Source organism: Perognathus longimembris, chromosome 23, assembly GCF_023159225.1.
Source record: "Perognathus longimembris pacificus isolate PPM17 chromosome 23, ASM2315922v1, whole genome shotgun sequence".
Classification (NCBI taxonomy): Eukaryota; Metazoa; Chordata; class Mammalia; order Rodentia; family Heteromyidae; genus Perognathus; species Perognathus longimembris.
The window spans coordinates 6,710,354-6,737,891 of record NC_063183.1 but is presented as its reverse complement, the minus strand read 5'-3'; the positions used below and the strand labels follow the sequence as shown (position 1 = coordinate 6,737,891).

At 52.2% G+C, this 27,538-nt stretch overlaps 2 protein-coding genes across 8 annotated transcripts; both read right to left on the bottom strand.

The window, feature by feature from the left end:
• Positions 1 to 2,782: 2,782 nt before the first annotated feature.
• Fbrs (fibrosin) lies at positions 2,783 to 15,132 on the bottom strand. Of its 2 annotated transcripts, none has more exons than XM_048332343.1 (18): positions 13,601 to 15,132; positions 13,150 to 13,329; positions 12,454 to 12,489; positions 12,331 to 12,360; positions 11,329 to 11,377; positions 10,938 to 11,238; positions 9,342 to 9,643; positions 8,934 to 9,139; positions 8,776 to 8,820; positions 8,439 to 8,534; positions 7,958 to 8,026; positions 7,040 to 7,069; positions 6,580 to 6,651; positions 6,111 to 6,228; positions 5,928 to 6,008; positions 4,942 to 5,025; positions 4,612 to 4,819; positions 2,783 to 4,521 (listed from the first exon to the last, which is right to left on the bottom strand). In XM_048332343.1, exons 1-18 carry the CDS (start codon positions 14,054 to 14,056, stop codon positions 3,939 to 3,941), a joined length of 2,946 nt encoding a protein of 981 aa, XP_048188300.1. In that variant the 5' UTR covers positions 14,057 to 15,132; the 3' UTR covers positions 2,783 to 3,938. The 2 variants fall into 2 exon arrangements, with proteins under 2 accessions (XP_048188300.1, XP_048188301.1); XM_048332344.1 differs by having other exon boundaries at positions 4,612 to 4,753.
• A 1,899-nt stretch (positions 15,133 to 17,031) lies between these two features.
• On the bottom strand, positions 17,032 to 23,245 carry Prr14 (proline rich 14). Of its 6 annotated transcripts, none has more exons than XM_048332668.1 (12): positions 22,725 to 23,245; positions 21,849 to 21,920; positions 21,577 to 21,748; positions 20,211 to 20,329; positions 19,952 to 20,138; positions 19,415 to 19,455; positions 19,108 to 19,313; positions 18,216 to 18,804; positions 18,023 to 18,092; positions 17,849 to 17,940; positions 17,508 to 17,579; positions 17,032 to 17,415 (listed from the first exon to the last, which is right to left on the bottom strand). In XM_048332668.1, the coding sequence occupies exons 2-12, from the start codon at positions 21,869 to 21,871 to the stop codon at positions 17,139 to 17,141; spliced, it is 1,848 nt and encodes a 615-aa protein (XP_048188625.1). In that variant the 5' UTR covers positions 21,872 to 21,920; positions 22,725 to 23,245; the 3' UTR covers positions 17,032 to 17,138. The 6 variants fall into 6 exon arrangements, with proteins under 6 accessions (XP_048188625.1, XP_048188627.1, XP_048188624.1 ...); XM_048332670.1 differs by having other exon boundaries at positions 22,658 to 23,058; XM_048332667.1 differs by lacking the exon at positions 22,725 to 23,245 and adding an exon at positions 22,127 to 22,481.
• Positions 23,246 to 27,538: the final 4,293 nt, after the last annotated feature.

Here is a 27,538-nt window from a genome sequence, read left to right as displayed (position 1 = left end):
TCCCAACGTCAGCTCCCTGTTCTGCCCTATAACTTCAAATAGATTCTGCCCACCTCACAGCCAATTGTGAAAGATGTGCTTCCTACACAAACTGCATGTAGGTCAGCATTCTCCATCACGTCTCTCCAAATCTGCTTCTTAAAAAGAGTTTCTGATCAGAAAGACATCACTAGAAATGACACTGTTTTACTTACAGGATTCATAGAGTAATGCTGAGAAATGACTATTAAAACTCCATTTTTAGACAAGCATGGTAGTTCATGCCTGTAAATCCCAGCACTCAGGAGGCTGAAGCAGGATTTGGAGATAGAGACAAGTTTGGGTTACACAGCAAGACTATCACAAAAAAAAAAAAAAAAAAAAAAAAAAACACCCAACCAAACAACAAAAAATAGCATAGCTACCATATGAACTTGTTCAATGCAAAGAAATCCATTTCCTAACATCAGCCTCTTTATGATTTTTGCTTAGCTTTCTCCTAAATGTGAAGTCTTTTCTGGACTGTCATTTTACCTCTGCCCAGAGGATTTGCCCCAAGCATGGATCAGAGCAGACAGGAATCAATAGGGCACAGTGGTTAGGACAAGGAAGGCAGCCCTAAAACATTTTTCCCTGTAACCTCTTCATGCAGCATGTTTGCTGATCTTCTCTCGCTGTAGAATCTAAGTTCCAGAAAGGCTGGGATTTGTTTACCTCGGTGTCCCTGCCACCAGTTCAGTGCCTGGCATGATGGATTAAGTCAATAGTGGTTGAAAGAATAAAAGGCAGTTCAAGCAGGGAAAAGGGAGATTTCTGACTTGGGTGCAGGAGACACGGGCAAAAACAGAAGTGATTCAAAGACCCAATTTAGGGTATGAGGAGAGACCTGGGAAGTCTGGTTATGCACGTATAGAAAGTATTATACTTCAGTAGACATGGGGTGCCCACCTCTTACCCCAGCACTTGCTTGGGAGGCTGAGGAAGGAAAATGGAAGGTTCAAGGTCATAAGTGGAGACTCTCAAAAAAAATTTTTTAGGGGCTGGGAATATGGCCTAGTGGCAAGAGTGCTTGCCTCATATACATGAAGCCCTGGGTTCAATTCCCAGCACCACATAATATAGAAAATGGCCAGAAGTGGCGCTGTGGCTCAAGTGGCAGAGTGCTAGCCTTGAGCAAAAAGAAGCCAGGGACAGTGCTCAGGCCCTGAGTTCAAGGCCCAGGACTGGCAAAAAAAAAAAAAAAATTTAAAGCAATAATGCTCAATGCAAAATGGAAGTAGCAAATTGGTTTCACCTCAATCTCAAGGTACTTCAATCATGCCAGACACTGGTGGCTTGTGTCTGTAATTCCAGTTGTTCAGGAGGAGGTTGAGATCTGAGAATCACAGTTTAGAGCCAGCCTGGGCAGACAAATTAGAAAGACTTATCTCTAATGAAATGGGAGTGTGGCTCAAGCGGGACAGTGCCAGCCATGATTGAAAAAGGTGGACAAAAGTTCGAGGCTCTCTGAGGTCAAATCCCAGTACTGGCAAATCAAAACTAAAAACAACTTAGGCATATAGTTAAAAAAAGGAGGAATCTATCCCTAACAATTAACAGTGGTCACCTCTTGAGAGCTGGGATTATAGGGAATTTTTTATTTGTATTATTTTTTCTGTTGGTCGTGGGGCTTGGACTACAGGCCTGAGCGCTGTCCCTGAGCTCTTTGGCTCAAGGGTAGCACTCTACCACTTTGAGCCACAGCACTACTTCTGGTTTTCTGGTGGTTAATTGGAGATAAGAGTCTCATGGACTTTCCTGCCCAGGCTAGCTTTGAACCATGATCCTCAGATCTCAGCTTCCTGGGTAGCTAGGATTACAGGCATAAGCCACGAGTGCCCAGCTCTTTGTGGTATATATGGGTGCTTGCATTGCTTTAGAGTGACCATGTAGTACTCAGCAAAAACAATTACAGATCTTATCTAATGTAAGCTTACGCTACATATGTGTGGAGGTAAACAAACAGGAAGAGACCTGAAGAACACACATCAAAAACTCAATAATGGCAACCTTTAGGGCTGGGGATATGGCCTAGTGGCAAGAGTGCTCGCCTCGTATACAGGAGGTCCTAGGTTCAATTCCAGCACCACATATACAGAAAATGGCCAGAAGTGGCGCTGTAGCTCAAATGGCAGAGTGCTAGCCTTGAGCAAAAACAAGCCAGAGACAGTGCTCAGGCCCTGAGTCCAAACCCAGGACTGGCCAAAAAAACAAAACAAAACAAAAAATAATGGCAACCTTTAGAAAAGGGAATGGGAGGGGCTGGGGATATGGCCTAGTGGCGAGAGAGCTTGCCTCATATACATGAGGCCCTGGGTTCGATTCCCCAGCACCACATATACAGAAAACGGCCAGAAGTGGCGCTGTGGCTCAAGTGGCAGAGTGCTAGCCTTGAGCAAAAAGGAAGCCAGGGACATTACTCAGGCCCTGAGTCCAAAGGCCCAGGACTGGCCAAAAAAAAAAAAAAAGGAATGGGAGGAGGAAGATGGGTAGATAAAGGGGAAATTTGATGTTCTATTCAGTGTCTTTCTAGATGGCTTGAATCTTATATATTCCTATATTGCAGAGAAGTAATGGGAAAAACCATCAACACCTAATAACCAATCCTAGCACCCAGAAAGAAGTTGGAGCTCCTCCAATGCAGGACAGAGGGAAAGCATTGTCAGGACATGGCCAGTATTGTCCTCATCCCTCCCTTGTGTACCAGGACCCAACCCAACCACACCAGGCGACCCGCACAGACCCAAAGAGGAGCCAGGGGGCCTCATTGTAACACTCATTTTTATATAAATATCCGCAAGTCATGTTACAGAATAAGCCCCGCCGGGGGAAAAAGTCAACGTTATGGTTTGTTAAACTGAGCCCTGCCTTCTAGGTTGGGCCCCAGCCTGGAGGCATCTGCTGCTTTGGGAAGGCTGGGGCTGATGCCGTGAGGCTGCTGAAGAAGCTGCCTGTATTGCCCACCCCAGGGCCAACCCCCTTCTTTGGTGTGTGGTACATGGTGACCTTCTTTGCCCCCTACCCCCCAGCCTGGGACAGGGTTTTGTGGAGCAGGGTCCAGGAGTCCTGGGGGCACTTGGAAATGGGGTAGGGGTGGGGACTGAGCCATTAAGAGGTGGAGTCTGAGGCTTGAAGGTTGAGCCTTTTAGAGCTGGGGACAAAGTTAACAAAACTGGTTGAGGAGAACCTGGGCTGACAGTGTTTGTGTTTCCTTCTAGCCTAGGTCCCTAGGGTCCTTCTCCCTAATTGGTCTGCCTCTGGCTAGACCCCATGTATCCCAGGGACAAGCCTTGGGGCTCCTACTAGTCTCCTCCCAGCTCTTCCCCTGTGACCCCCCTTCCCCCCACAGAGAGGCCAGAGGCTAGGAACACAGCACCAGTCTGAGGATTTAATTAACCAGGAAGGGGTCATTGGGAGGGGCACCCCTGTAAAAATGTACAAAAGGTCTGGGGGCTATGTGGAAGGGGTGATAAATATGTACATGTAACCCCCTTTCCTTTAGCCCCCTTGTCCTCCAGCCCTAGAAGGGCACAAGGACTTGGATGGTAGAAGAGGAGGGGGGCACTTTGGCCTCTGGCTAAGTGAGCCCTTGGGGAGGCAGGCCAAGGGCCTAGCGGACCTTAGAGGGGATATGATGGTGCACCTCAGGAGGTCGTCTGCTAAGACCTCTGAAATGACCCCTCTCATGTACACACACACACACACCTCTCTAGAGGCTTGTGACCTCTACCCTCCCAGTGTCCCCACGGTCCATGTGATACTTGAACTTGTGGGGGTTAGAGTTCTACTCCCAGGCCCATGACCTCAGATGGCTGTGAGGGTCATGATCTTTGCCTTCCAGCACTGGCTCAGAAACCTCAGCCCCAGGGCCTTCTCAAAAGGAAAAGGGGAAAGGAACTTTGCTGGTCCCTCCCCTCCCCTCACCTGTCAGCCCGGGCTGGGCCTGGAGCCCTAGGTGGAGAGCTGGGCCGAGGGGCGGGCACAAGTGGAGGTGGTGCCCCCAAAAGGGCTCCTGGTGGGGTCTTGCTGAGAAGGTGAGGGGTTCCTGGGGCCGCAGCAGGTGGCGGTGGAGGAGCCAAGCGGCTGTATAGCAGTGGATGAGCAGGTTCTAGACCATAGAGGCGGGCAGCAGCCACAGCCCCAGGTCCAGTCAGCTCCTCACCGGCCTCATAGAAGCGAGGTGGCCTGGCCAAGCGTGGGGGCCCTGCCAACCAGGTTGGCTCCAGGAAGCCTGCACAGCGCTCTGGTGGACTAGGGCCCAGAAAGGGGGGTGGCCTGGGCCTCTCGAACAGCAGGTGAAGGCCTTGAGGCCCGGTGGCGGCAGCGGCGGCAGCAGCGGCGGCGGCAGCAGCAGCAGCGGCAGCAGCGGCGGCGGCAGCCTCTTCTTTCCGCTCTTCCTTTACTCGCACCGACTCCTTGGCTGGCCGGGCTCCTTCCTCACCAGCCCGAGCCTTGGGAGTAGCAGGAGAAACTCGGAGCTGGGGCCTTGAGAAAGGAAGGTCCCTAGGGCAGATGGAGGGAGAGAATGAAGGTGCTCCAGAGGAGTTAAAGGTAGGAAGGAGGGCAGCGTGTTGGCCGCGCAGGGAGGCATACCTATCCTTCTCCTCCTTGGTGATGGAGGGCTCTCTCCGCTCCACAGGCCGCTCCTTGTCTGAGCCTGGTGTCCGGGCGGCCTCAGGGGGCCGGACCCAGGCAGGAAACGCCAGAGGACTGCGGTGCAGGCGGCCCCATGGGTCTGGAGGAGAGGCAAAAGCTGGTGGGGCCCCTGGACTTTCTTTCTGGGCAAAGACAGCGCCGGAGTCTAGGCAGAAAGTGAAGTAGAAAGTGACAGGGGCCAGCAGTGAGAGGCTCCAGATCCTGCCTGATAAGTGATGCTCCCCACCCCTGTACAGAACCCTCCATGCATCCCCATCCAGCACTCACTGAATGTGGGGCTGCCCAGGCCTCCAAAGGCCCCGTTGGAGAGGGCAGCCAAGGAGGCGAAGCTTGTGGGACGCCCAAAAGGATCTGCAGGGGGAGGAAAAATGGAAAGCTATCAGAGCATGGGGCACCCAACTGTTGAGCAGGTGCAAAGAAATGGGAGGAAGAGGCGAATCAGTAAGCAGGCCAGGAGTCCTGAGCATTTCCTTAGACCAGGCAAGGCACTGTGATTTGCCTCATACCATGTTGTTTATTAGCCTTGTATCAAGGCGCCAGGAGGCAGATATGAGTACTCCCACTTTCAAATGATAAAACAGGCTCAGAGAGGTGAAATGACTTGTCAAAGGTCATCTAGCTGTGAGCTATACCCACAAACCAGGGCCTTTCTGACATCAGAGATCAAGTTCTTATTCCTAGTCTCTAACATCAGCCACCTGGACCCATTTAACAGATCTTAACTCTGTAGCAAGCTAATGGCCTGAAGATCTCAACTGTCTTCTCTACCTGACATGAAGAGCCCTCCCCAGCCTCACCTAACTTCATGAATGTGTCACCACTGGTAGAACAACTAGCCCACCTCTCATGGGAACTACAGCCAGAAATGCTTCTATGTGCATGCAACTCCTTCTTGTCCACAGCGAAGTCTTGTCCATAGCAAAGTTAGATCTTCCCCCCCAAAAAACCTGCCAAGTTCCACTGAGCCTGCACAGCTAGCTTCCCCCCTTTTCTCTCTTCTACCCCTGGCTATTTCAGAGACAGAATCTGCTATGGCAGAGAGAGGGGGTCACTGCCCTTTGCTACTCATGTTATAGCTAAAGAAATCTCAGCTCAGAGCAGGTTGAGTAATTTGCCAGAGTTCACAAAGCAAATGGAACCAGAATCTACCCCATTCTAGCTGCTTCTTAGGTCTGATGTCCATTTTCCGACTCTAGAACATCTGGGAAATTGGGGATAAGGCCTGGAATGCCCAACATGCCCTTGGCTCTTACCAATGTGCGTGCTAGGGCTCAGGAAGGGTCCGTGGGCCCCGGGAGCTGCCGTGAAAGGGTTGGCTGCAGCATGGACGGCACCTGGGCAGAGAGGTGGGAAACTGATGAGGCTGGGTGGGAGCAAGGTGGACCTTGGGCCATAGATGGGAAATCTCAGACCCTGGGAGGGCTAGCCAGACTCACCAGTCGCAGTGAAGAGGGAGGCCGGGTGGGAGAGTTCCTGCCCAGGGGGCAGGACCCCATAGGGCCCTGGAAGGCAGGGCAGGAGGTCGTTCCGAAAGTCAAGCTTGTGGGAGTCACCCTGTGTGAGACACAGGGAGAGGGGCAAATAGGTGAGTGAAGAGCCAGGGCCAGTACTGTTTTATTTTTTTTGTCTCTTTCTTAGGAAGTACCTACACTTGTTCTCCCACCATGAGTACCCGTCCAAGGGCTGGCTCACACCAAAAAGCTTGACTGCTATCCTCTTCCTCTATTTCTACCTCTCTGATCATCATCCCAGAATTAACCAAAGAACACACTGTGCAGCTATGATGGGACAGGAGAGAATGTTTCTGGCCAAGATTCTACTGAATTCCATTGAATGCAGCTGCCCCAGAGCTCAGGCCATCCTTGACTCTCAGACCCACTTTCCCCAGCCCTCCGGCCCCAGTACCTTCATCTTTTCCTGGTGTCTCAGGATCATGTAAGCCACGCGCACGTGCATGGCACACCACTTCCCTGGTTTCTGCCGCCCCAGATGGATGACCAAAGGGAAAGGGAAGCAAAGAACATTCACTCATCACCCACTCCAGGCCTGGCCCTGAGCCCAGCCTTGCCAAACAACATCCCTACTCACCGAATTCCTACAACTAAGAGATGATCAGCTTCATTTTAAAGTCTAGGAAACTGAGGCTCAGAGAGATAAACCGTTTTGCCCAAGGTCTCATGGCCAGTTATATCTGAGCCCAGGTCTGTGACTTCAAAGACCTTTACTTTCTACTGTGTCACATTTGGCATCTTCCGTGTCTTGGGCCTTTTAATGTTTCCCAAGTAGGAGCCCTCCCACCCTTTAGCCAGAAGGCCCTAACACCAGCCCCCAGCCTCATGCAGCCTGAGGTCCTCAACAAACTCACCCTCAAAGGTGGCCGGAAATGGTCGGGGATCTGGGGATGGCAAAGGAAAGATTGAAGGCAATTCACATGTGTTCACTAACCTTGGTGTTTCCTATCCATAGCATCTACTTACACCTAACACACCTCCCTGACACTCTGACTTCCTACAACCTTTCCAGTGTCAAAATCTCCTCCATCCCACCTCTCTCACTCTAGCCACCTCTCCTCCAATACCTTCCCAGGAAAGTGCTCTGCTGGGAGGGCCAAAGGGTTTCTATGGGCAAGCAGGATAGGTCTTTCGATTAACAGTATATACTGGAGGTTTCAATTTAAGTTACCTTAAAAATTGAGAGAGAGAGAGAGAGAAAAAAAAAGCACCTTTCAAGGAAGTTGGGAAATGCTGGTCTAGGCTAGTCTTTAGGAAACACATCTAGTGCTCATCAATGTTCTCACAGTCTTGAGGTCTAAGGCTGCCACATGTGCTACGTGTGCAAAGAACAAGGCAAGTCTCTGGCTCCCCAACAACTTCACAAAGGGAAAGCTATCTTAATGGTTTTGTGGACAGGGCTTCCTGCTATGTCATTTGGTGGGAAAAAAATTAAATGTGACCTATTCAAGAAGCCCCACAAAATCTACTGTCCTTGGGCTGGGGGATGTAACAGTGGTGGAATGTATGCTAGGCATGGTAAGACTAGGTTTGATCCTCAGTAGCACTAAAAATAAAACCACTGCCTTAATATTACCTTATTCCTGGGACAACATAATGAGCCTATTTCTCATGCCCGGGAAATCCTGTTATTTATAGAAATCCTCTCTCTCTTTTTCTCTCTCTGTAGACACCTCTGATTGTATATTAAAGGGAGGAGTTAGTGGTTTACTCTCCTACTTTCCCCTCAACATAGCTTTTAGCTCCCCCAGGGCCTGCCCTGACCCCCTCACCTGTGTCCCCTTTTGAGGGAGCCCGCTTGGCACTGGCCCCAGTCGTGGTGGCAGCTCAGGGTTCGTGCTCTGGGAAAGGGGAGTGGAGGGATTAGACAGAAGAGCTGGCACCAAGCACTAAAAAAGGGGTCTAGAGCCAAGCTGGAGGATGGGACAGGGAGGGAACATGGTTATACAAAAATGTGGGTCCAGGGAGTGGAGCTGTGGCTCAAGTGTTAGAGCACTAGCCTTGAGCAAAAAGGCTCAGCAACAGTATCTAGGCCCTGAGTTCAAGCTCCAGGATTAGCATGAAAGTCAAAATATCTTATGTTTGGGACACAAAAACAGCACAAAGGGGTAAAAAAAAAACAAAAAACTTAGATCCAGAAAGGAGGGCAGGAAGCTAGACAGGTTTGGAGGAATGGAAGAAAAGCACGTAGATCCAAGATGCTTGAGTCTATAAGGGGTGGGAGGTGGCAGTATGGCTGGGTTGGAGGCTCACCTTGGGCTGGAAGGCCCCCTGAAGGGAGCCAAAGGAGACAGCTGGCGGGAGGCCCGGAGGGAGCCCGGGCACTGCGGGAGGAAAGGCCGTGTACGGCTGTGGAGAGAAGGGGACTAGTCCAAGCAGGGGGTGGAGGTACAGTCCAGGTCTGGTCTGCCCATCAGTCAGTCCTCTGGCCTCCACCCTAACCCTCCTACCCCCCGATACCCCCTTGGAGCTCTCCCAGGCTTAAGGCTCTGGCTTCTGGAGCTGAAGACTGAACCCCAACAGTCGGGGCCACATGCATGCATTGATACATCCATATCCACATACATCACACACACTCACACACACTCACATTATGTCGGAAAAGGCCTTCCATCTTTCCTGGGTATTTCTCAAACTAGGGAAGAGAAGGGTAGAGTAAGCTGCCAGCCAGGGACCCAGCGCCTTGCCCTGAAGCCACGCCCTCCCCCAGGCCTCTGAGCCTCATCACCAGCCCAATGAGGAGCTCACCATGTGGGGGCCATGGGGTGGCAGCAGGCCCGGGGGATAAGGGGTGAAGTGCTGGTGGGTGTGCTGGTGGGTGTGCTGGTGCTGGTGGTTGTGCTGGTGGAACTGGAAGGCCAGGGGCCGGGCTGAGCCCCCTGCTCCCACCACCTCAGGGCCACCCTGGGCATTCAGGTAGCGAGAGTTCAGGTCCTGGCCGATCAGGTCCTGCTCTGTGGGAGGGGAGGGGAGAAGGCTTTTCATATCTTTTGCCACCATGTCAGCCTCCTTGGGCCCCAGTGACTCGCCTTCCCTCTGGCCTTGAGCCACTCACTCCCTCCTCAAGTGCTGCTGTAGGCTGAGGCCCAGAGGCCCTAAAGCCAACTGGGCCAGAGCTCAGAGCCCCCCACCCCCCGGCCAGGACCCCACACTCACCAGAAAGGGCGTTAGCGGCTGAGGCCCCAGGGTGCCCTGGCACCTGCAGCAGGGGTGGGGGTGGGGGCAGGGGTGGGCCAGGGGAGAACAAGGAGGGGTGGTGGGGTGGAGGGGGGGCCCGCAGGCCTGGGGGAGGAAAGCCGTGGGCGGACAGAGGCAAGGGCAGTGAGGGCGTTGGGGGCCGGTGGGTGAGCTGCGCGGACGAGGAGGAGGCAGATGAGGAGGAGGAGGACGAAGAGGATGATGAGGGGGGAGGCTGAGCCACGGGAGGGGCCGGGGCCTTGGGGGGCGGCCGTGAAGAGCTGGGGAGAGAAGTGGGGAGATGAGTGAGGAAGTGGGAGGTGCCAGCTCTGACGGGAGGGGGTCAGAAGCCTGGGTGATAATACTTTGTTTCTCCAACAAAGGAGATGGCAGAACTCCCTCAGATAACCCAGCCTCAGACTGAGGTGCCTCCCACACTTGACAACCCCCTTCTACCTCTGCCATCTCTGGCCATATGACTTTCCCTTTTCTGACTCAATCACAGCACCAAACAGATCATTCATTTTGATGTCTAATTACACCAGGCCACCTGGGTTCCCACCCTAAGACAGTGGAACAACCACATGGGCCTGTCCTGCAAGTCAGGAGATCAAATTCTAGGCACATCTTGCCACAAACACCACGGGAAACCTTGAGCAAGTCACTGCCCCTCTCTGAGCCTTAGTTTTCTCAATTATAACAATGGTGATGAGAGCAGAAAGAACAACAATAATGATAGAATCAACAATTCTTACCCTTTGGTGAGCATTTAGTGTAGCCCAAGTGCTGGCACTGCTTTATAAGCTATGGCAAGTCTCCTGCATTTATACCACTTCTCAAAGTTGCCGCGACCATGTAACCATTTATACTACACCAATTCCTTTTATTACAACTCACTCTCTTTTTTGGCCTCACCCCCAAGCAGTAACATGTAAATTCAAGTTGAGGTACTAGCCATATTTTCCTAAGGCACATAAAAGCTAACCTGTGACTATTTCAGAGCTATCTCATGTGAGACCTGCCATCATCCCAAGTCCTACTTGTGACGAGTACATACACTTTGGGAAGCACTGTATTTACTCAGAATTAGCTAGACAATAGCTTTAGGATGCAAGTACCATTATTATTTCATTTCATAGGAAAGAGAAAACTGAGGCTCAGAGGTTAAATGGCTTGTCAAAAAAAAAATCACATAGCCAGTAAGTGGTTAAAAAAAAAGAATTTGAATCCAGGTTTTACTGACGCCAAAGCCAGCACTCTTTAAGCATCAAGTCAGCATTTCCCAAAGTATATTCCAAAGAGCACTATTCCTAGCAAATTCGCCTTATAAGAAATTCTCACCCGCAAATGAAACTGGGAAATGGCACCAACCAGATTGCCCTGCACGAAGCTGTAGAGCTAAGTCCTATAGTAATCTCTAAAATTTTATTTCACCCAGTGTCTCTCAAACTTTTTAGCCTCAGAATCCTTTTTCATGCCACACCCCATCTCATGCCCACATCCATCAAAAAATGCAAGAGTTGGAGCCAAGATAACCAGGCCCTTCCAGAACAGACCGGCTACCTGGTCACTCACCTGCCAGTGCTGAGATCCAGGCTGCTGCCATAGGGAGAAGTGCGGAGGCCGAATGGCGAGACCCGAAGCTGCAGCTGGGGCTGGGGTGGGGGTGGCAGGCTGGGGGTGGCCGGCAAGGGTGCAGGGGGTGAGACAGGAGGCCGAGGGGCTGGTGGAGGCGGTGGTTCCTTTGGGGGGAAAGGCACTAGCAGCGGGTCGGGCCCTGGGGGCTGTTCCTGGCTCCGCTCCAGGCCCGACACTTTAGGGACCACGGAGAGTTTTGCTTCACAGTTCCCATTGAAGGCGCCATGGGGCCCCGAGGCTGTGAGGGCAGGACAGCAGACATGCTCAGGTGAAGTTCATGCTCACCCAACTTTTCCCGCTTGCCTCCATCCCAGCCCTTGGCACCAACCTTTGCTGGTTGAGACAGTAAAGGATGGGTCGAGGTCATCATCAGAGACCTGGCAAAGAAGGTAGGGAGAAGGTTAATTCTTAGTCAAGCTTGGTCTTCACCTAGGAAGGCCCCTAGCCTCTAGGGCCTGCTAGGTATGGTGGTGATGACAACTCTATTCTATCAGCTTTGTCATATCTACTGGACTTTGGGCTCTAGGGGGGTTAAGCTTGGAGACAGGAGTGGAGCAGCAGAGAGGAAAAAAAAAACACAAAACACCTACTAGCCCAAGATGACTAAATCAAGGCAGAACTTAAGTGACAAAAAGCAGGCAAATCAACGTATCAGACAGGCATTAGTCCCACCTAGCCTAAAGATGTTTGGCTTGCTAGCATTAGCAAAAAACTAAGCTGCTAATACTATGAAATCTGGAGAGTCCTCCTTAAAAACCTAGACTTGAAGTCCTCTTGAGAACGGATCCCTATTTTCATGTGGCATGAAAGTGGCCACTCCCCTTGGACAGAAAATTCTCTGGGTCACCACACTCCATGCCCAGACAACTTATGAAGGAAAACGAGACAAACATCAGTGAGTACAGATTGACTTACTTATAGGGGTAAATGTATATAGCGTTATTTACTAGGGTACATCAACTCAAGATAAGCAAATAAGCCCTAAAAATAAACTGAAATACACCTATATAGGAGACTTCCTACAATGACACTGAAATGGCTTCATGTCCTCACTGCTTGTCTTTGCTCAGATTCCTCATCCATAAAAACCTTAATTATAAGTGGACTAATGTCCAGCAGGAACCATTCTGGATTCCTATGAAGAACTGGTGAAGGCTCTTTAGAAAAGATGCTAGACCAAGATTCACAGCTAGTCATTCCTGGCTCAACCTAATTCATGTTCCTCACTCAAAAAGGAGACTTCTGCTGCATTCAGAGGAGCTTTAAATTGTAGTCTACTTGACAGGCTATGACAATCAATGCCCACCCAACAAGTTCTAGCCCCACTCACCCTCTCATCCAGATCACTTTCCGCATCACACTGGGGAGAGGGAAAAAAGAGAGGTGTCAGGAAAGGAAAGAAAAATAGGGTTCAAGGGGCAAGGACAGGCCAATTCAGGGGGATAGCACTTACTATGTATCCAGCTTCCAGAGAATGGCGAGAGAAGGCCTGAGAAAGACCAGAGTCCAGATGTAAGGGAGGATGACTGGATATCCAGGCAATTAAAGTTTTAACTCCCAGTTCAGTATTCAAGGTCCCTCAATGCTTTTCTAGCTTCTCTCATTCCCAATGTTCTTGCCCTGCTCTAAGTACAACAGGTTCTCAAATCTATGTACCTTTGCTCAAAACAACTTTTCTCCATTTCTCCTCTTAGCAAACTTCTGACTGTACTCTGGGCTCTAAGACATCATAGGGGGCTTTCCCTAACCACAATCCTCTGCCCATCCCCCAGGGCAAATGTGTGGCTTCCTCATGTAGGTTTCTGCAGCACTGCTCCCAAATCCCCACCTTATGTAGCCTCCCAAATTGTGACTCCCACCACCTCCCGGGAAGGAAAGGGACCACATTTAACTTATTTATCATTCAACTAAGTCCTCTGGACGTGTTTTGAATTACCAACATGTTTGAAGGAGATAGTGCCAACCACAAGCAGGTGAATCTGACTGTACAGACCTGAAAAGGGGGTGGGGAGGGCTTTGACTGGTTTTGCCTTTCTTGCATTAAAGACTGGGACCACTGTTTAGAGTAGGCAGTGGTACTGCTGATTGGACATAAGTCAAGACACTGTGCCTGTCAGTTTTAGAGGATGTATATCTGGGAAGAGCTCACCTCTTTCCTTCTCCGCTTATTGGGCCATTTGCGGGCTCGATCCCCAGGGGGCCGGCCAGGCTCCCGTTCAGAGCTGTCCCCTGGCTCCCCAGTGGCCCCACTGGAGCCCCCCCTCTTCCGTTTCCCAGAATGCTTCAGCCGATGTTCCAGTCGCTCTGGGGGCTGAAGAGATGCATCCTTCTGTGGAGGAGGAGGTGGGACTGACGTGGATGGAAAATAAAGCTTCCCACCTCTTTAGGGGTGATCAGGCTTCCAAAGCGCCTCTGGCTGGTGATCCAGCTGGTCCCTGGAGACTAGCTGCTCAACCTCCTCCTACCCTAGGGTGGGGCGAGGCCGCCCAGAGGAGCCGGTCGCTCTGGTTTGGGTGGCAGTACCCCCCCACTCCCCACCCAAGGCACGGTGCCCCTTCTCGGCCCCGCGGACCCCCAGGCCCAGTCCCGCCAGGCCTTACCTGCAAGGCCTCGAGGCTGGCGAAACTGGCGATGGCGAAGCCATCGATCAAGTCCTCCTCCTCCTCCTCCTCTTCCTCCGGCTCCTCCTCGGCCTCTCCGTCGTCGGGGCCCCCTTCCTCCTCCTCCTCCTCCTCTTCCCCACGGCTTCCCGAGCCGGCGGGCCGCTTCCGAGCTCGGGGTCGCGGGGGCCGCGGCCTGGGACGAGGTCGCCGCCGCCTCGGGCCCCCGGGCCGTTCACCCGATGAGGCAGAGGACCAGGGCCTGGCGGGCGGCGGCGGCGACGACGACGACGAAGAGCCGCGCGGGGCGGCCAGCAAGGCCCGGGGCGCGTCGCCGCCTGGTCCGCGGCGGCGCCGCTGTTCCCGGTCTCGGTCCCGGCGCGAGCAGCGCCGCCGCCGTCGCTCCCCCTCGGCCACCCAGCCCGGGCCTGGGGCCGCGGCCGCTGCTGTCTCCATGGCGACGGCCCTCAGCGCCGCATCCGGAGGCGACGGGGCCCGGAGTGGCCTGTCCGCAGGCTGAGGGTCGCAGGCGCGGTGCTGGCGGAGCCTCAGTGACTAGAAGGCCCCGGCTTCCCCTCTAAAGCCGGATCTGCTGGCCCCGAACTCGCCCCAAGGCCAAGGCCCGGAGAGCCGGCGCCGCCCCCGGGGCGACAAGCCCGAGGGCCCCCCCTGTGGGGCCGGCGGGGCCGCGACGGCGAAAACGGGGCGGCCGTCCCTTTAAGGCAAGTCCTCAAGCTGTCCAGCCCCCGGCCCCTTTAAGACGACCCGCCGGTGTCCGGCCGGCCTAGCGCGGTGGCCGCCCCCTGCCAGGGGTCGAGGCAAGTCTCCCCGAGGAAGAGGAAGGGCCACCCCTTTAAAAGGGGCCGAAAGCTCGACCCGAAACGCAGACCTTCCCTTTAAAAGTGTCTCAAGTCCTCCGGCTAAAAGAGGCCACCCCTTTAAGGAGTCCAGGGTCCTTCAAACAGCAGGCCGATCCTTTAAGAGCTCGAGAGCTGGTTTCAAGTCCTTCACAAGCAGCCACTTCCCCTTTAAGCTGAGTTTAAAGGACTTCTTCCGTGGGCGGGAGTAGAGAAAACAAACTCCAATCGTCCCAGTTCTTCCAACAGCAGAGTTCACGATTTGTCAATCTTCGGTTCGACAGCTTCTCCTTTAAGGCTAGCGTTCAAGTCGGCAAAGATCGGTGGCCACCCCTTTAAGATTTAAAGGGGCCTTCTCCGGACCCAGCTTTTCCATCCTCCGCCTCCGTTCGCCATGAAAGGCGCGAGGGGGGGCGGGGCCGTGGGGCCAGCCCTCCAAAGCCCCGGATGTGAGGCAACGGTGACGGGTGTAGCTTCTCTGTCCGCCGACATAAAAGTCTCTTCCTCCTTTCCTCCGTCTTTGCCTAACTTGTGCTTTAGGAGATCCGGAACGACCGTAGGGCCGCGACAAAACTCCAGCGCATCTTCCTGTTGTCTCCTTTGGAGTCTCAGGCCTCCCCTCCGCCAGGACTCCCCTTGCCCCTCCTCCCTCTTCCTCCTCAGCCTACGCCTCCTTCCTCTCTCTGCCTCCTCCCACTCGCCGCCCCCTTGTCTCCCCCTGAACAAGCCTAGCCATTGATAGGTTGGCAAGTGTACGTCAAGGCGAAGGGCGGAGTCAAACTCTGGGGAGTGGGTAACGTGTAGCGGCCCTCAAATCTTGGATTGGGTTACATCAGGTTGGCTCCGCCCTCTCTCGAGTCTTGTGACTCGACTGGTTGGAAGTAGGTGTTTGGGGTGGGTCCCCAGGTAGCCCCGCCTCTTCCTGCTCTTTGCTTATTGGCTTCTTTCTGACGGCGTTGAGGCGAGGAGTTGGGCGAGGAGTTAGTCCTGTGGGGCAGTTGGCCGCTGGGCGGCGCGCGGCTGCGGAAGGTGCGGCTCCACATGCAGTTACTTGGCTTGTCGTCGCTTGGCGTTGTGCGCATGCGCTTGGTGGCCGCACCACCCCACGGGTTTCCTCGGTAGATCGCTCCGCGGTGTCAGATGGCTTCAACGCCCCGCGTTATTTTCTAGTGCCCGAGAGTGTGGGAAGACTGCGTCGGGTTACTGCCGGGCTAGAGTGCTGGACTGAGCTCCCGGAGCCCCTTTTAACTCATGTGGTGATAGCAATTCTCTGCACATACTGCCATTTGCCCCATATTACCAAGGATGGGTAAAGCATCTAGGATCCTGGTTCCAGTCATCTCTGGCCATCATTCCACTGGCTCTACGTGGAAAGATGGCGAGCGCCACTGAGTGACCTGTTTTAACTGTATTTTTTTTGTCTTTTTTGGAACTGGGGATCTAACCCAGGACGTTGCCACTGAGCCCGTGACCTCTGTTTTAATGTGTCATGCTCACCCTAACCCTAGTTCTAGAGCTATGTGTCTACCAGGCTGTTGTGGGCTTTTATGTGTGTGCCCGTGCACCTGCCAATACTGTGGCCAGTGACCCTTAGTTCTTTCCTCAAGGCTAGCACTTTGCCACTTGAGCCACTGCTCCACTTCAGGCTTTCTTGGTGGTTAACTGGTGATAACTTGCCTACCTGGGTTGGCTTCAAATTTCCATCCTCAGCTCTCAGCCACCAGGGTAGCTAGGATTACAGTGAGCCATTAACACTAGGGCTTTGCTTTTACCTTTTGGATCCAAATCTGCATGTTGGGAGGGGTTCATGACTGCTCTGGTCAAGGCTTTAGCTTACTTTCTATCTTTGAGGCTCTGATGTAAATGGCTTGGGGGAATTCTGACTAGGATCCCAGGTCTCAGTCATTCAGCATTTTCGAAGTATCCTTCTACTTAGAATTTGCAAATAAATTGTTATCTTTGGGCCTGGTGCTGGTAGTTGATGCTTACTATCTCCAGCTTCACAGGAGGCTGGTACTCAGTGGCAGCATAAAAGTCTGTCTCCAGGGGCTGGGAATGTGGCTTAGCGGTAGAGTGTTTACCTTGCATGCATGAAGCCCTGGGTTCGATTCCTCAGCACCACATATACAGAAAAAGCCAGAAGTGGCACTGTGGCTCAAGTGGTAGAGTGTTAGCCTTGAGCAAAAAGAAGCCAAGGGACAGTGCTCAGGCCCTGAGTCCAAGCCCCAAGGGGCGGGGGGGGGGGGGGGGGGGAGGTGTCTGTCTCCAAAATAACCAGTAGAAGAAGTGGAGCTGTGGCTCAAAGAAAAGTTCAAGGCCAGCACCCAAGCTCTGGGTTCAAGCCCCACAACCAACAACAATAACAAAAGCCAGTAAAAAGTGGGACTGGAGGCATAGCTCAAGCATCAGGCCTTGAGTTCCAAGCCCAGCCCTGTACTTGGAAGGAAGATCTTCAATGACCAATTCCATTTCCTCTCTGTCCCTCATCTTTTCCTAGCAGCCATTCCCCTTTTCCAGGCAACACAGAAACCTATCAGTATGGTTCAGTTCCAACTTAACTAGAGACACAAAAGATTCAGAAACATATCGAAAACTTTACTTAGAAATACGGAGGAAAAAAATTTAACTGCTTCAGAGGTTTTCCCTTCCAGGATGGATGGACGAACAAACCCCTGGAGTTCCTAGGGTTGATGGGGCTGCTTCCCATCCAACTCTTCCTCCAGGAGCAAGGCATCAAGCTCCTCCAGACGTTGCTGCAGCAGGGCTCCCACATCTCTGCTGGGTGACAGGTTGGGAATAAGGGTCCTACTAGGTGCAGCCCGGATGCCCCGAGATGGCCGGCGGGATCGAGGAAGGCTGCCGTCCCGAAATTCTACAGCCCGCCGGAGCTTCTTTGAACTGGTAAGAATCAGAGTCCCATTGCGTTCTCGAGGCTCCTCAAAGATGGTCTCAAAGGTCCTGGATCAAGCAGTAAGAGAGCAGCTGTTTACCAGCATGGCTCTTGGTTCTTGTTTCCCTCTATCTCCTTCAAAACCTTCCAAATATCTTACCTCCTGGTTGTTGGGGATTGATAATTCTTGTTGGTATAAATTTCTTCCAAGCTAAACTCCTTCTTGTTCAACCTGAGAGCAAAGAGCAGAGGCCGCTGAGAAGCCACAGATCAGCAGGGCTTAAAGGACTAAATTAAAGCCTGATTTGTATTTCAGTTTCTGGGACATGCAAGGACTAGGCATGCTGTCTGAGGCAGACAGGAAGTTCTAAGCACACACTTTGTCCATACCAAATTGAATCCCCTAGCCTGTACTGTGGTCCTAATAGGAGACACACTTCAGGGGATGCTAAGCTTCTGTCTGCTTGGCTAAATCAACTCCCTGCCTGCTGGCCCCCTCACCTGATTGGTCGAGGGAGCCCCATTGGCGTGAGCTGTAGCTGAGGACGGGCTGGTGTCCGGCGTATTCTGAATCGAGAAACCTTTCCCATAGTCTGTAAAGATGTGAGAAGGGGTGAAAAAGAAGCCAAGGCTTAACCCCTTCACTTGTCACCTGCCCATCATCCGTATTCTTACCTTGGTCTCTGGTTCTGAAAGCACCTGGTCCTTTGAGTGTCTTCTTTCCTTCCCCTTGGTTGAACCCAACCTATAAAGAAGGTCAAGCTCAAGGACAAACAGAAATCACTACAATACCCCACCTCCTGCCCACTGGACACTCAGGGAAGGAGGCTGGGCACAGGCTGTGGCCAAGGCTTCCAGGAGGTGCTACCTGGGTTCTGCTGGTTCAGAGAAGGAGGAAGTGGATGCAGTGGACGAGCAAGATGTGGTGAGAGAAGGGGAGGCTCCCACTCCTCCAAGAGGGAAGACCTCTTTCCGGAGACAAGGTCGAGGTGGTGGCTGGGCTCGGGCCATTTCCCCACCACCCACAGTGTGTCGCCGTGGCCGTGGCCAGCTTGGCCGGGGTGGAGCAGGGGGCCAGGTGTAGCTGACTGGGCCAGCAGGCGCCAGATCAGGGCAGGAGTGGCTTCGGCCTAGAGAGAGCTTAGGGGAAGGTGCTGGAGTACTACAGCCCTGAGTTCGCCACTGGTGGATCGGAGGCCGGGGACTGACAGTTGCAATTTCCTTGGTAGCCCTGGCCTGCTCCGCCTCAGAGATGGCAATCTTCAACTCCAGCTTCATGGGGGTCGAAGGTGTTGGGGGTTTGGGGACTTTGTTAGGTGTGAGGAAGATGTCAGCGAAGCTCTCCAGCTTAGAGCGAACAGAACGGAAAAGGGGTGCCAAGCTCCAGGGACTGAGGTGGGGGCGTAAAAGACTGGATGGTGGTGGGGTCGATGGACATTCCAGAACAGGATCTGGGGCTGTGGAAAGGACAGGGTCATAGGTGGGCATTCCTCGATTGCAGGTTTTTAAGCCTCCTCTTATTTATCTCAACCCCTCTGCTATAAATACTCATTGTTGTTTACAAAGGAATGAGCCCACTCCAAACAATGAAGCCCTGCAATGAGGAGTCAAACCATATGCCTATGGAGTCTAAATACCATTTTCCTGCACTATGTTCTGCCCTAGGAGAGGTTACACCCATATCCACCTCTAACCCTAATTTTTCAAAGCGTAGCTAGGATTTCAGATCTTAAGTTGCCTCCCTCTCCCCGAGTCCTCACCTGGCAGCGGGTTCTCTGGAGGGTCTGCAGGTAGGGTGGATGGTTGCAGTGGAGGCTGTGAGTCTCCGGGTGTAGATGATAGCTGGTGAGCCATTGTCATGGGCTCAGTGCTGGGATGGAAGGGCGATGGAAGAACTGGGGGCGCTTCAGAGTCCAGATCTTTGCTAGGCCAGCACCTCCCCTGTCCCTTAGGGCTTCTGGAGGTGCTACAAAGAAGGATGCCATACATAAATCCCAGCAGATCCCAATGCCTCAGCTCTAGCCACCTGGAGGATGGCTTTGATCATCCCTTCCCCCACTTTCTCACCTTTGTGCGGAGATGAGATTGGGGCTGTCACTGGCGCAGCTCTGGATATACATAGGGAAGTTGTGAGAAGGCAAGGAAGCCCTCTTTGGCCTCCTTAGCTCTATACCTGCTTGGGTACATACCAAAGACCTTTTCGTGTAGTTTTATTTTGGCTAGAATCGGGGCTTGAACTCAGGGTCTGGGCACTATGCCTTAGCTTTTCTGCTTAAGGTTAGTGCTCTGCCACTTGAGCCAAAGCTCCACTTCTAGCTTTTTGCTGGTTAGCTGAAGATAAATGAATCTCTTGGGTTTTCCTGCCCTGGCTTTAAACCCTAATGCTCAGATCTCAGTCTCCTGAGTAGCTAGGATTACAAGTATGAACCGCCTGCACCCAGCTTCTTTTTATATATTCTTTGCTTTAATGTATCTGCCACCTAAAATGCTATTGTCCTTGCCCTGAGAGAAGGCCAACCCAGATGCACAACTCCTACTTGTCTTCCCTCCTCACTAGCATGCTTGCCCCAGCTGAACCTGACATCCTCAGCTCAGTTATCATACCTCAGTCTGGAGTCTGGGACTAGAAATGTCTTCCAACAACACTACCAGGGTGGGTTGGGGGCCTTGGCCCACCTTTTGTGAAGAGCTCTCCTCTGGGCCAGGGGTTGTCTGTGATTGCAGCCTTAGAGAAGAGGACCTGTGGATTCGGCTCAAGGGCTCTCGACACAAATTCAATGAGTCAAGAGGCCTACAAAAGGAACAGGAAAATTAGTGGGCTCAGCTGTGTTCCCAGCTTACTCCCTATCTTCGCCATGCTCACCTGGCCTGTGAGGACCACTTGACTTGGGGTGGAGAGGCAAGTGACTGGCTGCACACAGAATCCTGATGTTTGCTGTGTTGCGGTGGGATAGATGTAGCCCTTTGGGGGACCAAAGGGTGCTAGGAAAAAAAGAAATGTTGGGATGAGGTTCAATTGCACAAGTCTCCCTGTGCCTAACAGTGCTCTTAGATACTTAGGTGACAGAGATTGTAGCTGGAATTCACTCAGATCCCTAAAGAAGAGGTGAGATGATTTGAATTAGAGGCCAGATTACTATGAGCATCCTAAGCTACAGGTGTGGGCTGTAGGTGATCTTTCCCAGGTTGTTTGGAGAAATGAAAAAAAAAAAAAGATGGTAACTTTGGGTGGGTCTCTGTCCTATTTTGAATCTCAGTTTTTCTCATCTGAACAGTGAGACCAAAGATATCAGAATGCTTCACAAGTGAAAAAATGTAGACTTCTGTGTGTGCCTGTACTGGGGCTTGAACTCAGGGCCTGGGCACTGTTCCTTTTACTCCTTCCTCTAAAGGCTAGTGCTCTACCACTTAAGCCACAACTCCACTTCCAGCTTCTTGCTGGCTGACTAGAGATAAGAGTTTCAACTGGGGATACGGCCTAGTGGCGAGAGAGCTTGCCTCGTATACATGAGGCCCTGGGTTCGATTCCCCAGCACCACATATACAGAAAACGGCCAGAAGTGGCGCTGTGGCTCAAGTGGCAGAGTGCTAGCCTTGAGCAAAAAGGAAGCCAGGGACAGTGCTCAGGCCCTGAGTCCAAGGCCCAGGACTGGCCAAAATAAATAAATAAAGAGTTTCAAAAAGTTTCCAGGCTGGCCTTAAACCTTGATCCTCATCTCAGCTTCCTGAGTTCCTAGGATTTAAGGTGTGAGCACCAGCACCCAACAAGAAGTATTTCTTACATTTTGGAATTGTACAAGGGGCTGGGGATATAACCTAGCGGTAGAGTGCTTGTCTTGCATGCATGGAGCCCTGGGTGCAATTCCTCGGCACCACATAAACAGAAAAAGCCAGAAGTGGCACTGTGGCTCAGGTGGCAGAGTGCTAGCCTTGAGCAAAAAGAAGCCAGGGACAGTGCTCAGGCCCTGAGTCCAAGCCCCCCCCCCAAAAAACAACAAAAAACAAAACAAAAAAACCCAGAACTGTACAAAATGTAGATCTAGCATGATAAGGAGGTGGATCACTGGAGACATTGCCTTATTCTAGGGTTTAGTTAGTGGGAGCCACACAGGACCCTAGCATTAAGGAAGCTGCCTGGATGATGGACGTGTCAGTATACTCAGAATCTGGCCTTTGGTCTTGAACAGGGGTGCTTGGGGAGAGTGGATTTTTCAGTTCAGGGGGCTCACCATGTGGGTAGCCATGATATCTTCCAGCACCACGGCCAGGACCCGCCGAGATGCCTTTTCCAGGGGCGAAGGGGCCCCTAGGGGCTGTTGCAGCCTCGGTCTTTTCGGGCTTCTGGCTCCCCATAATGCTCCAGTCAGGGGCTGACGGCACAGACTCGTCTGCTTAGACGGGCTGGAGGGTAAAAGAGCTCATTGGCTTTGTAGCTTCTCAGTACAGCAGCCAGGATCCCCTTCACCCGGGCTCAAAACAGGCGGGCGGGGTGCGCTCTCACCTGGAATCCCCAGGCAAGTCCATGGGGGAGGCGGCGGATCCAGGGGGTCCCCGGGGGATCCCAGGCTGCGGTCTGGGGCAAGGGGGGAGCAGGGGAGCGGGGAGTGAGGGTCGGTCCCTCCCGCGGGGCTCCACCCTTCATGGTCCGCCCGCGGCTCCGGGTAGCCCACGGACTCGAGCCCTGGGGCGCGTAAGGGCGCCCCCGTCTGGCCGCCTGGAGCGGGTGTCCTCCCGCTGCCCCCGGCTCGATCAGCGGATCACTGGGGCACTGCCTGGCACCTGCCGCGAAACTCTGTACTGCGGAGGCCCGAGCCTCCCCAGAGCCTTTGTCCCAGAAGGTTCCGCCCTTGAGACTCCCCAGGATCCGCCGGGATCCCAGTCCTGGAAGGTTCCGTTTCCGCCGGCTCCCTCTTCGATCCTCCTCCCCTCTCAGCCAGTGGCCGAAGACGCCACACACCACGCTCGGACAGTCCTCCCGCCCACCAGATCCCCTAGACCGGATCCCTGAGGAAAGAGTCCGACAGAACACTTCTTCCCATCAGAGGCCGCGCGAGGCTCCTCCTCCCCGGCGAGCCTCGGCCCACCGAAGTTGCACTCAGCCCCACGCGGGCATCGCGGGACTCAGGGAGCTAGAGACCCTCCCTCCCTCCCATCGCGGGAGGTCCCGCCCACCCCCGCCCCCGCCCGGCTCCATCCCAGCCCGGCCTCCTCCCGGAGGGGCCCGGGACCAGATGGTTGCGGCGCTTCCTTTCCCCACCCGCCTCCTGCCCTCTCCCCGACAGCCGGTGCCCTCCCCCGCGCCCCGCTCACCGCCGCCTCCCGCGGACCCCGGGTCCCTCGCTGCGCCCACCGCCGGCTCCTTTAAAAGCAGCCTTACCCAACGCTGTCCAACCGGCGGGCGCCTTCTTCTGCGAGTCGCCGGGCACCGCCCAATCGCCGGCCCCGGTCTTCCGGAGTCGGGCGAAAGTCAGTGAAGCCGCCCAGCGGCCATCATGCTTCAGGGCACGGCGCCCAACTAGCCGACGCCGCCATGGCAGTTGAGGGCAAATAGCCCGGGTCGAACGTTGGTGGCCAAATACTACGACCTGGTTTCCGGAGTTACCGGGACCGCCACCGTGAAGCCAGAGTTGTTCCACCTTCTCCCTTGGTTCTCGGGCAGCTACGCGTCGGCCCGGGGTAACGACTTCTGAAATTCCCGGGATCCCAGAGCGGCCACCCCCGGCGCCGTCTAGGGTTCCTCAGCCCGGGACGGCGGAACACCCAAGGTCAAAGACTTAGGCTGCCGGGGTGAGAGGCGGAAGGGCCGGGAGCGCCGCCGGGCATCAGCCTCTCCACGGTCGCCTCAAAACGCGGGAGGAGCCGGCCCGGCGGCAGTGACCGCGCTCCGCCGCTCACGGCCCCGAACAGTCAGGACTCGGGAGTCGCGGAGCCCTGGGGCCCCGCGGCCTCCCGCAGTATGCTCCGCCGCCACACCCACCTGCTTTCTGGGCTGTACCCAGGCAAGAGCTCGGGGCTTTGTGCTGTCCTGGCGGGATCTTTACCACTTGAACAACGCCTCCCCCCCCCCCCCCCGCCGCCTACCCCCGGGCACTTTTTCCTGATTATTATTTTTTTTAGTTTGGGTAGCCAGGACCGCCGTTCCTTCCATGTAAACTGGGCTCCTAGGTGGGTACCTACACACCGCACCTCCCGCATATTTGTTGAGATGAGGATTTATTATTTTTTTGCCCCAGCTGGCCTCAAAGTGAGATCCTTCCAATCGCTGCCTCACAATCTTTACTTTCTGAGTAGCTGGGATTATAGGTATGTATCACCACACCTGGAGGTCTTTTTTTTTTCTTCTTCTCTTTTTTTTCAGGGCCTCATGCTTGCTAGGCAAGTGATCTACCACTTGCCATACCTCCAGGCTCTCTGTGTAAAAACAGTACAGCCTAAAGCCTAGCGTTTTAGGTCAAGATCAGGGTGTGGAGGTACCTCTTAGTCCAGAATAACTCTTTCTCAGGAATTTTGAAAATCTGTGAGACAAATAAGCAGAGAGCCCATTCAGTAAGAGTCTGGAAAGTGAAGATTCCCCAACTCTGTCCTTAAGGACTCATGAGGTAGAAGTGAAGTTGTAAACGTTAGAAGAATGGAAAAGAAATAGGCCGGACTCCATCTTTAACAGGCGAGGACTGTTTATTGTGGAACCTCGAGTTTGGAGGTTGTGCTGCTGACTGGGTTTTGGGGTGGGCTTATATAGGGCTTGACAAAGAAACAGAAAACAGAAAATGGGTGATGTCTTTGACCAGCCAAGTGGGGTGAGAGGCTGTTGTCCCTTGGGGACCAAGAGTGGTATCCCTGTCTGGACCTGGATTGGAACTGCCTTGGACAGGCATGTGATCAAACTTGTCAGGAATCAATCCTTCAGTAAACACCACAATGTCTCTGTATTAGGAAACCAGCTGGGTCTTCTGGAATTGTGTGTGTGTGTGTGTGTGTGTGTGTGTGTGGTGCTGGGAATTTATCCCAAGACTATACATTGAGCTCAACCAGCCTCAAATACATACCCCAGGCATCAAGCATTTTTTTTCCCTGCTGTGAAATAGATCTTGGCCTATTTTATTTTATTATGGTGCTGGGACTGGAACCCAGGGCCTCATGCATGCTAGGCAAAAGGGTTTTGTTTCCTGGTTGCAGCTGATCTCTGGCAGCTCCTGCAGTGGTAATGGGTCCCCACCTTGAGTGCTGCCCTGATGGTGGCCAGCAGCAACCCATCATAATCTCCTCTTGTGCTTTGAGATGGAGCAGCTCTGTGAAATACTTACCAAGGAGCAGTTTTCCTTGGCATTCTAGAGTGAAGGTTTCAGAAAGTTCCACTAGAGTGGCACCTCAGCAACATCAGTACCCTGTCCCAAAAGTTCTGGATCTCAGCCCCCTGGAGGGTGGAGGCTTTGCCTATATCTGTCTGAGAGGTAACGGCTTCTCTTTACTGTTGATATTTCTATCATTTTTAGGGTTCTCTTTACTTCATGGTTTTTATAGTGGACAAATTTGCCCCACCCTGAACACATGTTCAAGTCCTTCTCCTCACCATCAGTTCCTCTAACTGTGACCTCATTTGGACATAAAGACTTGGCAGATGTATGTGGGGTGCCAGTGGCTCATGCCTGTAATCCTAAGTATTCAGACAGCTGAGATCTGAGGGTTGCAGTCCAAAGTCAGCCTGGAAAAGAAAGTCTGTGAGACTCTTATCTCCAATTAACTACCAAAAAGCTAGAAGTGGACCTGTGGCACAAGTGACAGAGTTCTAGCCATGAATAAAAAAGCTCAGGGACATGTCTGGGCCAAGTTAAAGCCCCATGACCAGAAAAAAAAAGGGGGGGGGAAGTTTTGGTGTTTGGATGGAAACAAAAGCACTAGAATGAGTTTTCTAATAGCACTTTTAGGAAACTGATTAGTGTGTTTTTGTCTCAAATAAAGTTGGCATTGGAAATTTAGTCCTTACCTGTATAAACTTTTTTTTTTTTGGGGGGGGTGCCAGCCCTGGGTCTTGAAGTCAGGGTATGGGTGTTGTCACTGAGCTTTTGTGCCCAAGGCAGTGCCCTACCACTTTGAGCCACAGCTCCTCTTCTGGCTTTTTGGTGGTTAATTGGAGATAAGAGTTTCACAGACTTTTCTGTCCAGGCTAACTTTGACCTGTAATCCTCAGACCTCAGCCTCGTGAGTACCTAGAACTTACAAGAGTGAGCCACTGGCACCTGCCCATATGTTTTAAAGTGAAATATTAAATTTAGATTTTGTTATAAGCCAGCTCTCACCTACAAAAATGTCCAAAAGTGTTCTGAAAATGATGGAGAACATTTTTATATTAAGCAGGAAGGACTGTTACTGTGTTGGACAACTAATATGCCTGGATTCTTGCACAAATACCAGTAGGTCCCTCGATGCCTTAATCAAAAACACCTACTGGGCTGGGACTATGGTTTAGCAGTAGCATGCTTGACTTACATGCATGAAGCCCTGGGTTCGATTTCTCAGTACCACATAAACAGAAAAAGCCAGAAGTGGTTCTGTGGCTCAAGTGGTAGAGTGCTAGCCTTGAGCAAAAAGAAGCCAGGGACAGTGCTCAGGCCCTGAGTTCAAGCTCCAGGACAGGCAAAAAACAAAACAAAACAATCACCTGCTTCTGTGAATTCACAAAATAACCTCTAGGGGGCAGCACGACCCTTGTTAAGAGCAAGTGGTTTAGTGTAAAGGACAAGGAGCACTAGGTTCAGCCTCTGGGTGGAGGATCCACCACCACAGGCTGAGAGATAAAAGGTTATTCAGGACCTGGTAGAGGCCAGTGCAGTTTAAGGAAAAAAGAGAGCAGGCAAAAGTAGAGCCTGCTTGATATGCTTGACTTCAAATTTGTGTGTATTCTGGGTTTGAATGCAAAGACTGGGTGCTATTCCTTAGCTTTTTTGCTCAAGCCTAGTGCTCTACCACTTGGGCCATAGCTCCACTCCCCCGCCCCTGCCCTCTCTCCCCCACCTGGCTTTGTATCATGATCTGAAATCTTAGCCTCCAGAGTAGCTAGGATTATAGGCAAGAGCCACAGGCTGGGGACTCAAGAGATTTTTTTTTTTTTTTTTTTTTTTTGCCAGTCCTGGGCCTTGGACTCAGGGCCTGAGCACTGTCCCTGGCTTCTTTTTGCTCAAGGCTAGCACTCTGCCACTTGAGCCACAGAGCTACTTCTGGCCGTTTTCTATATATGTGGTGCTTAGGAATGGAAGGAACCCAGGGCTTCGTGTATGTGAGGCAAGCACTCTTGCCACTAGGCCATATTCCCAGCCTCAAGAGAGTTAAGAAGCAAATCAAGATAATACAAAGGATGGATGCCTTGTACAAAGGTATAAATAAATAAATAAAGGCTCTTTGTTTCAATTTCTGTTCTTCCTCTTAACGAGTATTATATGATTCTTGAAACTCACAAAATCCCTTTGAGATTGTTTCTGTAAACCATCATAACCATCTGCTTACAAAAGGAAACAAAGAAGATGAAACACCTTGTTGGGCATGGTGTTTGCTTCCAGAAAATACTAAGGTTAAATCTCTTCCCCAAAGGGCAACAAGGACAGTAAACACCATCCAAAGCAAATGCTCCTCTAAGAAAGTCACAAAAAATAATCTAGGGTGATTTCTGCTCACTCAGGCTTAAATCCTTCCTTCTTTCAGAGACAAGCTAAGTTCAAAGGAGGACACTGATCACTAGCAGTTACTAACTCTACTTTGTCCTTCTCTGATTCTATTTGTGCCGTTTAAATTTTTCCTCTTAAGTTTCTGTGTACTGCAATTGCCTTAGATTCCAGGAAGGACAAGGGTGATCCAATAAATAACTTTATAAGGAGAGAGAGAAACTACCAGAGGCTACAGCAAGGGGATTCTCAAAACAAACCCACAATTACATATAATGGTAAGACTGCACCCAGGAGCAGGAGCAGTCATTTCATTGGAACCAGATTGCTCCTTTCAAGTAATGACAGCCGTAATAACTTTTCCTAGACCTTCTGCAGAAACAGAAGAGAGACCACTAGCCTAACCAAGATTATCTGCTGTGCATACTTCAGACCCCTTCTTGGTTTCCCTTTAAAACTTAAAATATACCTGACTTACGTAACTAACTCCTCTGTACATCTCTTTTATATTTTTTATTTTATTTTATTTTTTGGC

Bases quoted from the DNA above. Each gene is read 5' to 3' on its own strand.
- Fbrs (XM_048332343.1), bottom strand. From the start codon at position 14,056: ATGGAGACAGCAGCGGCCGCGGCCCCAGGCCCGGGCTGGGTGGCCGAG. The intron at 13,330-13,600 runs GTAAGGCCTGGC...CCTCCTCCACAG, and splicing joins CCAGCCTCGAGGCCTTGCAG to AAGGATGCATCTCTTCAGCC. The intron at 8,535-8,775 runs GTGAGTGTGTGT...TTCTCTCCACAG, and splicing joins AAGGCCTTTTCCGACATAAT to CCGTACACGGCCTTTCCTCC.
- Prr14 (XM_048332668.1), bottom strand. From the start codon at position 21,871: ATGGACTTGCCTGGGGATTCCAG. The intron at 19,456-19,951 runs GTATGATAACTG...ATGTATATCCAG, and splicing joins GTCCCAGACTCCAGACTGAG to AGCTGCGCCAGTGACAGCCC. The intron at 17,941-18,022 runs GTAAGAATACGG...ACATCTTTACAG, and splicing joins TTTCAGAACCAGAGACCAAG to ACTATGGGAAAGGTTTCTCG.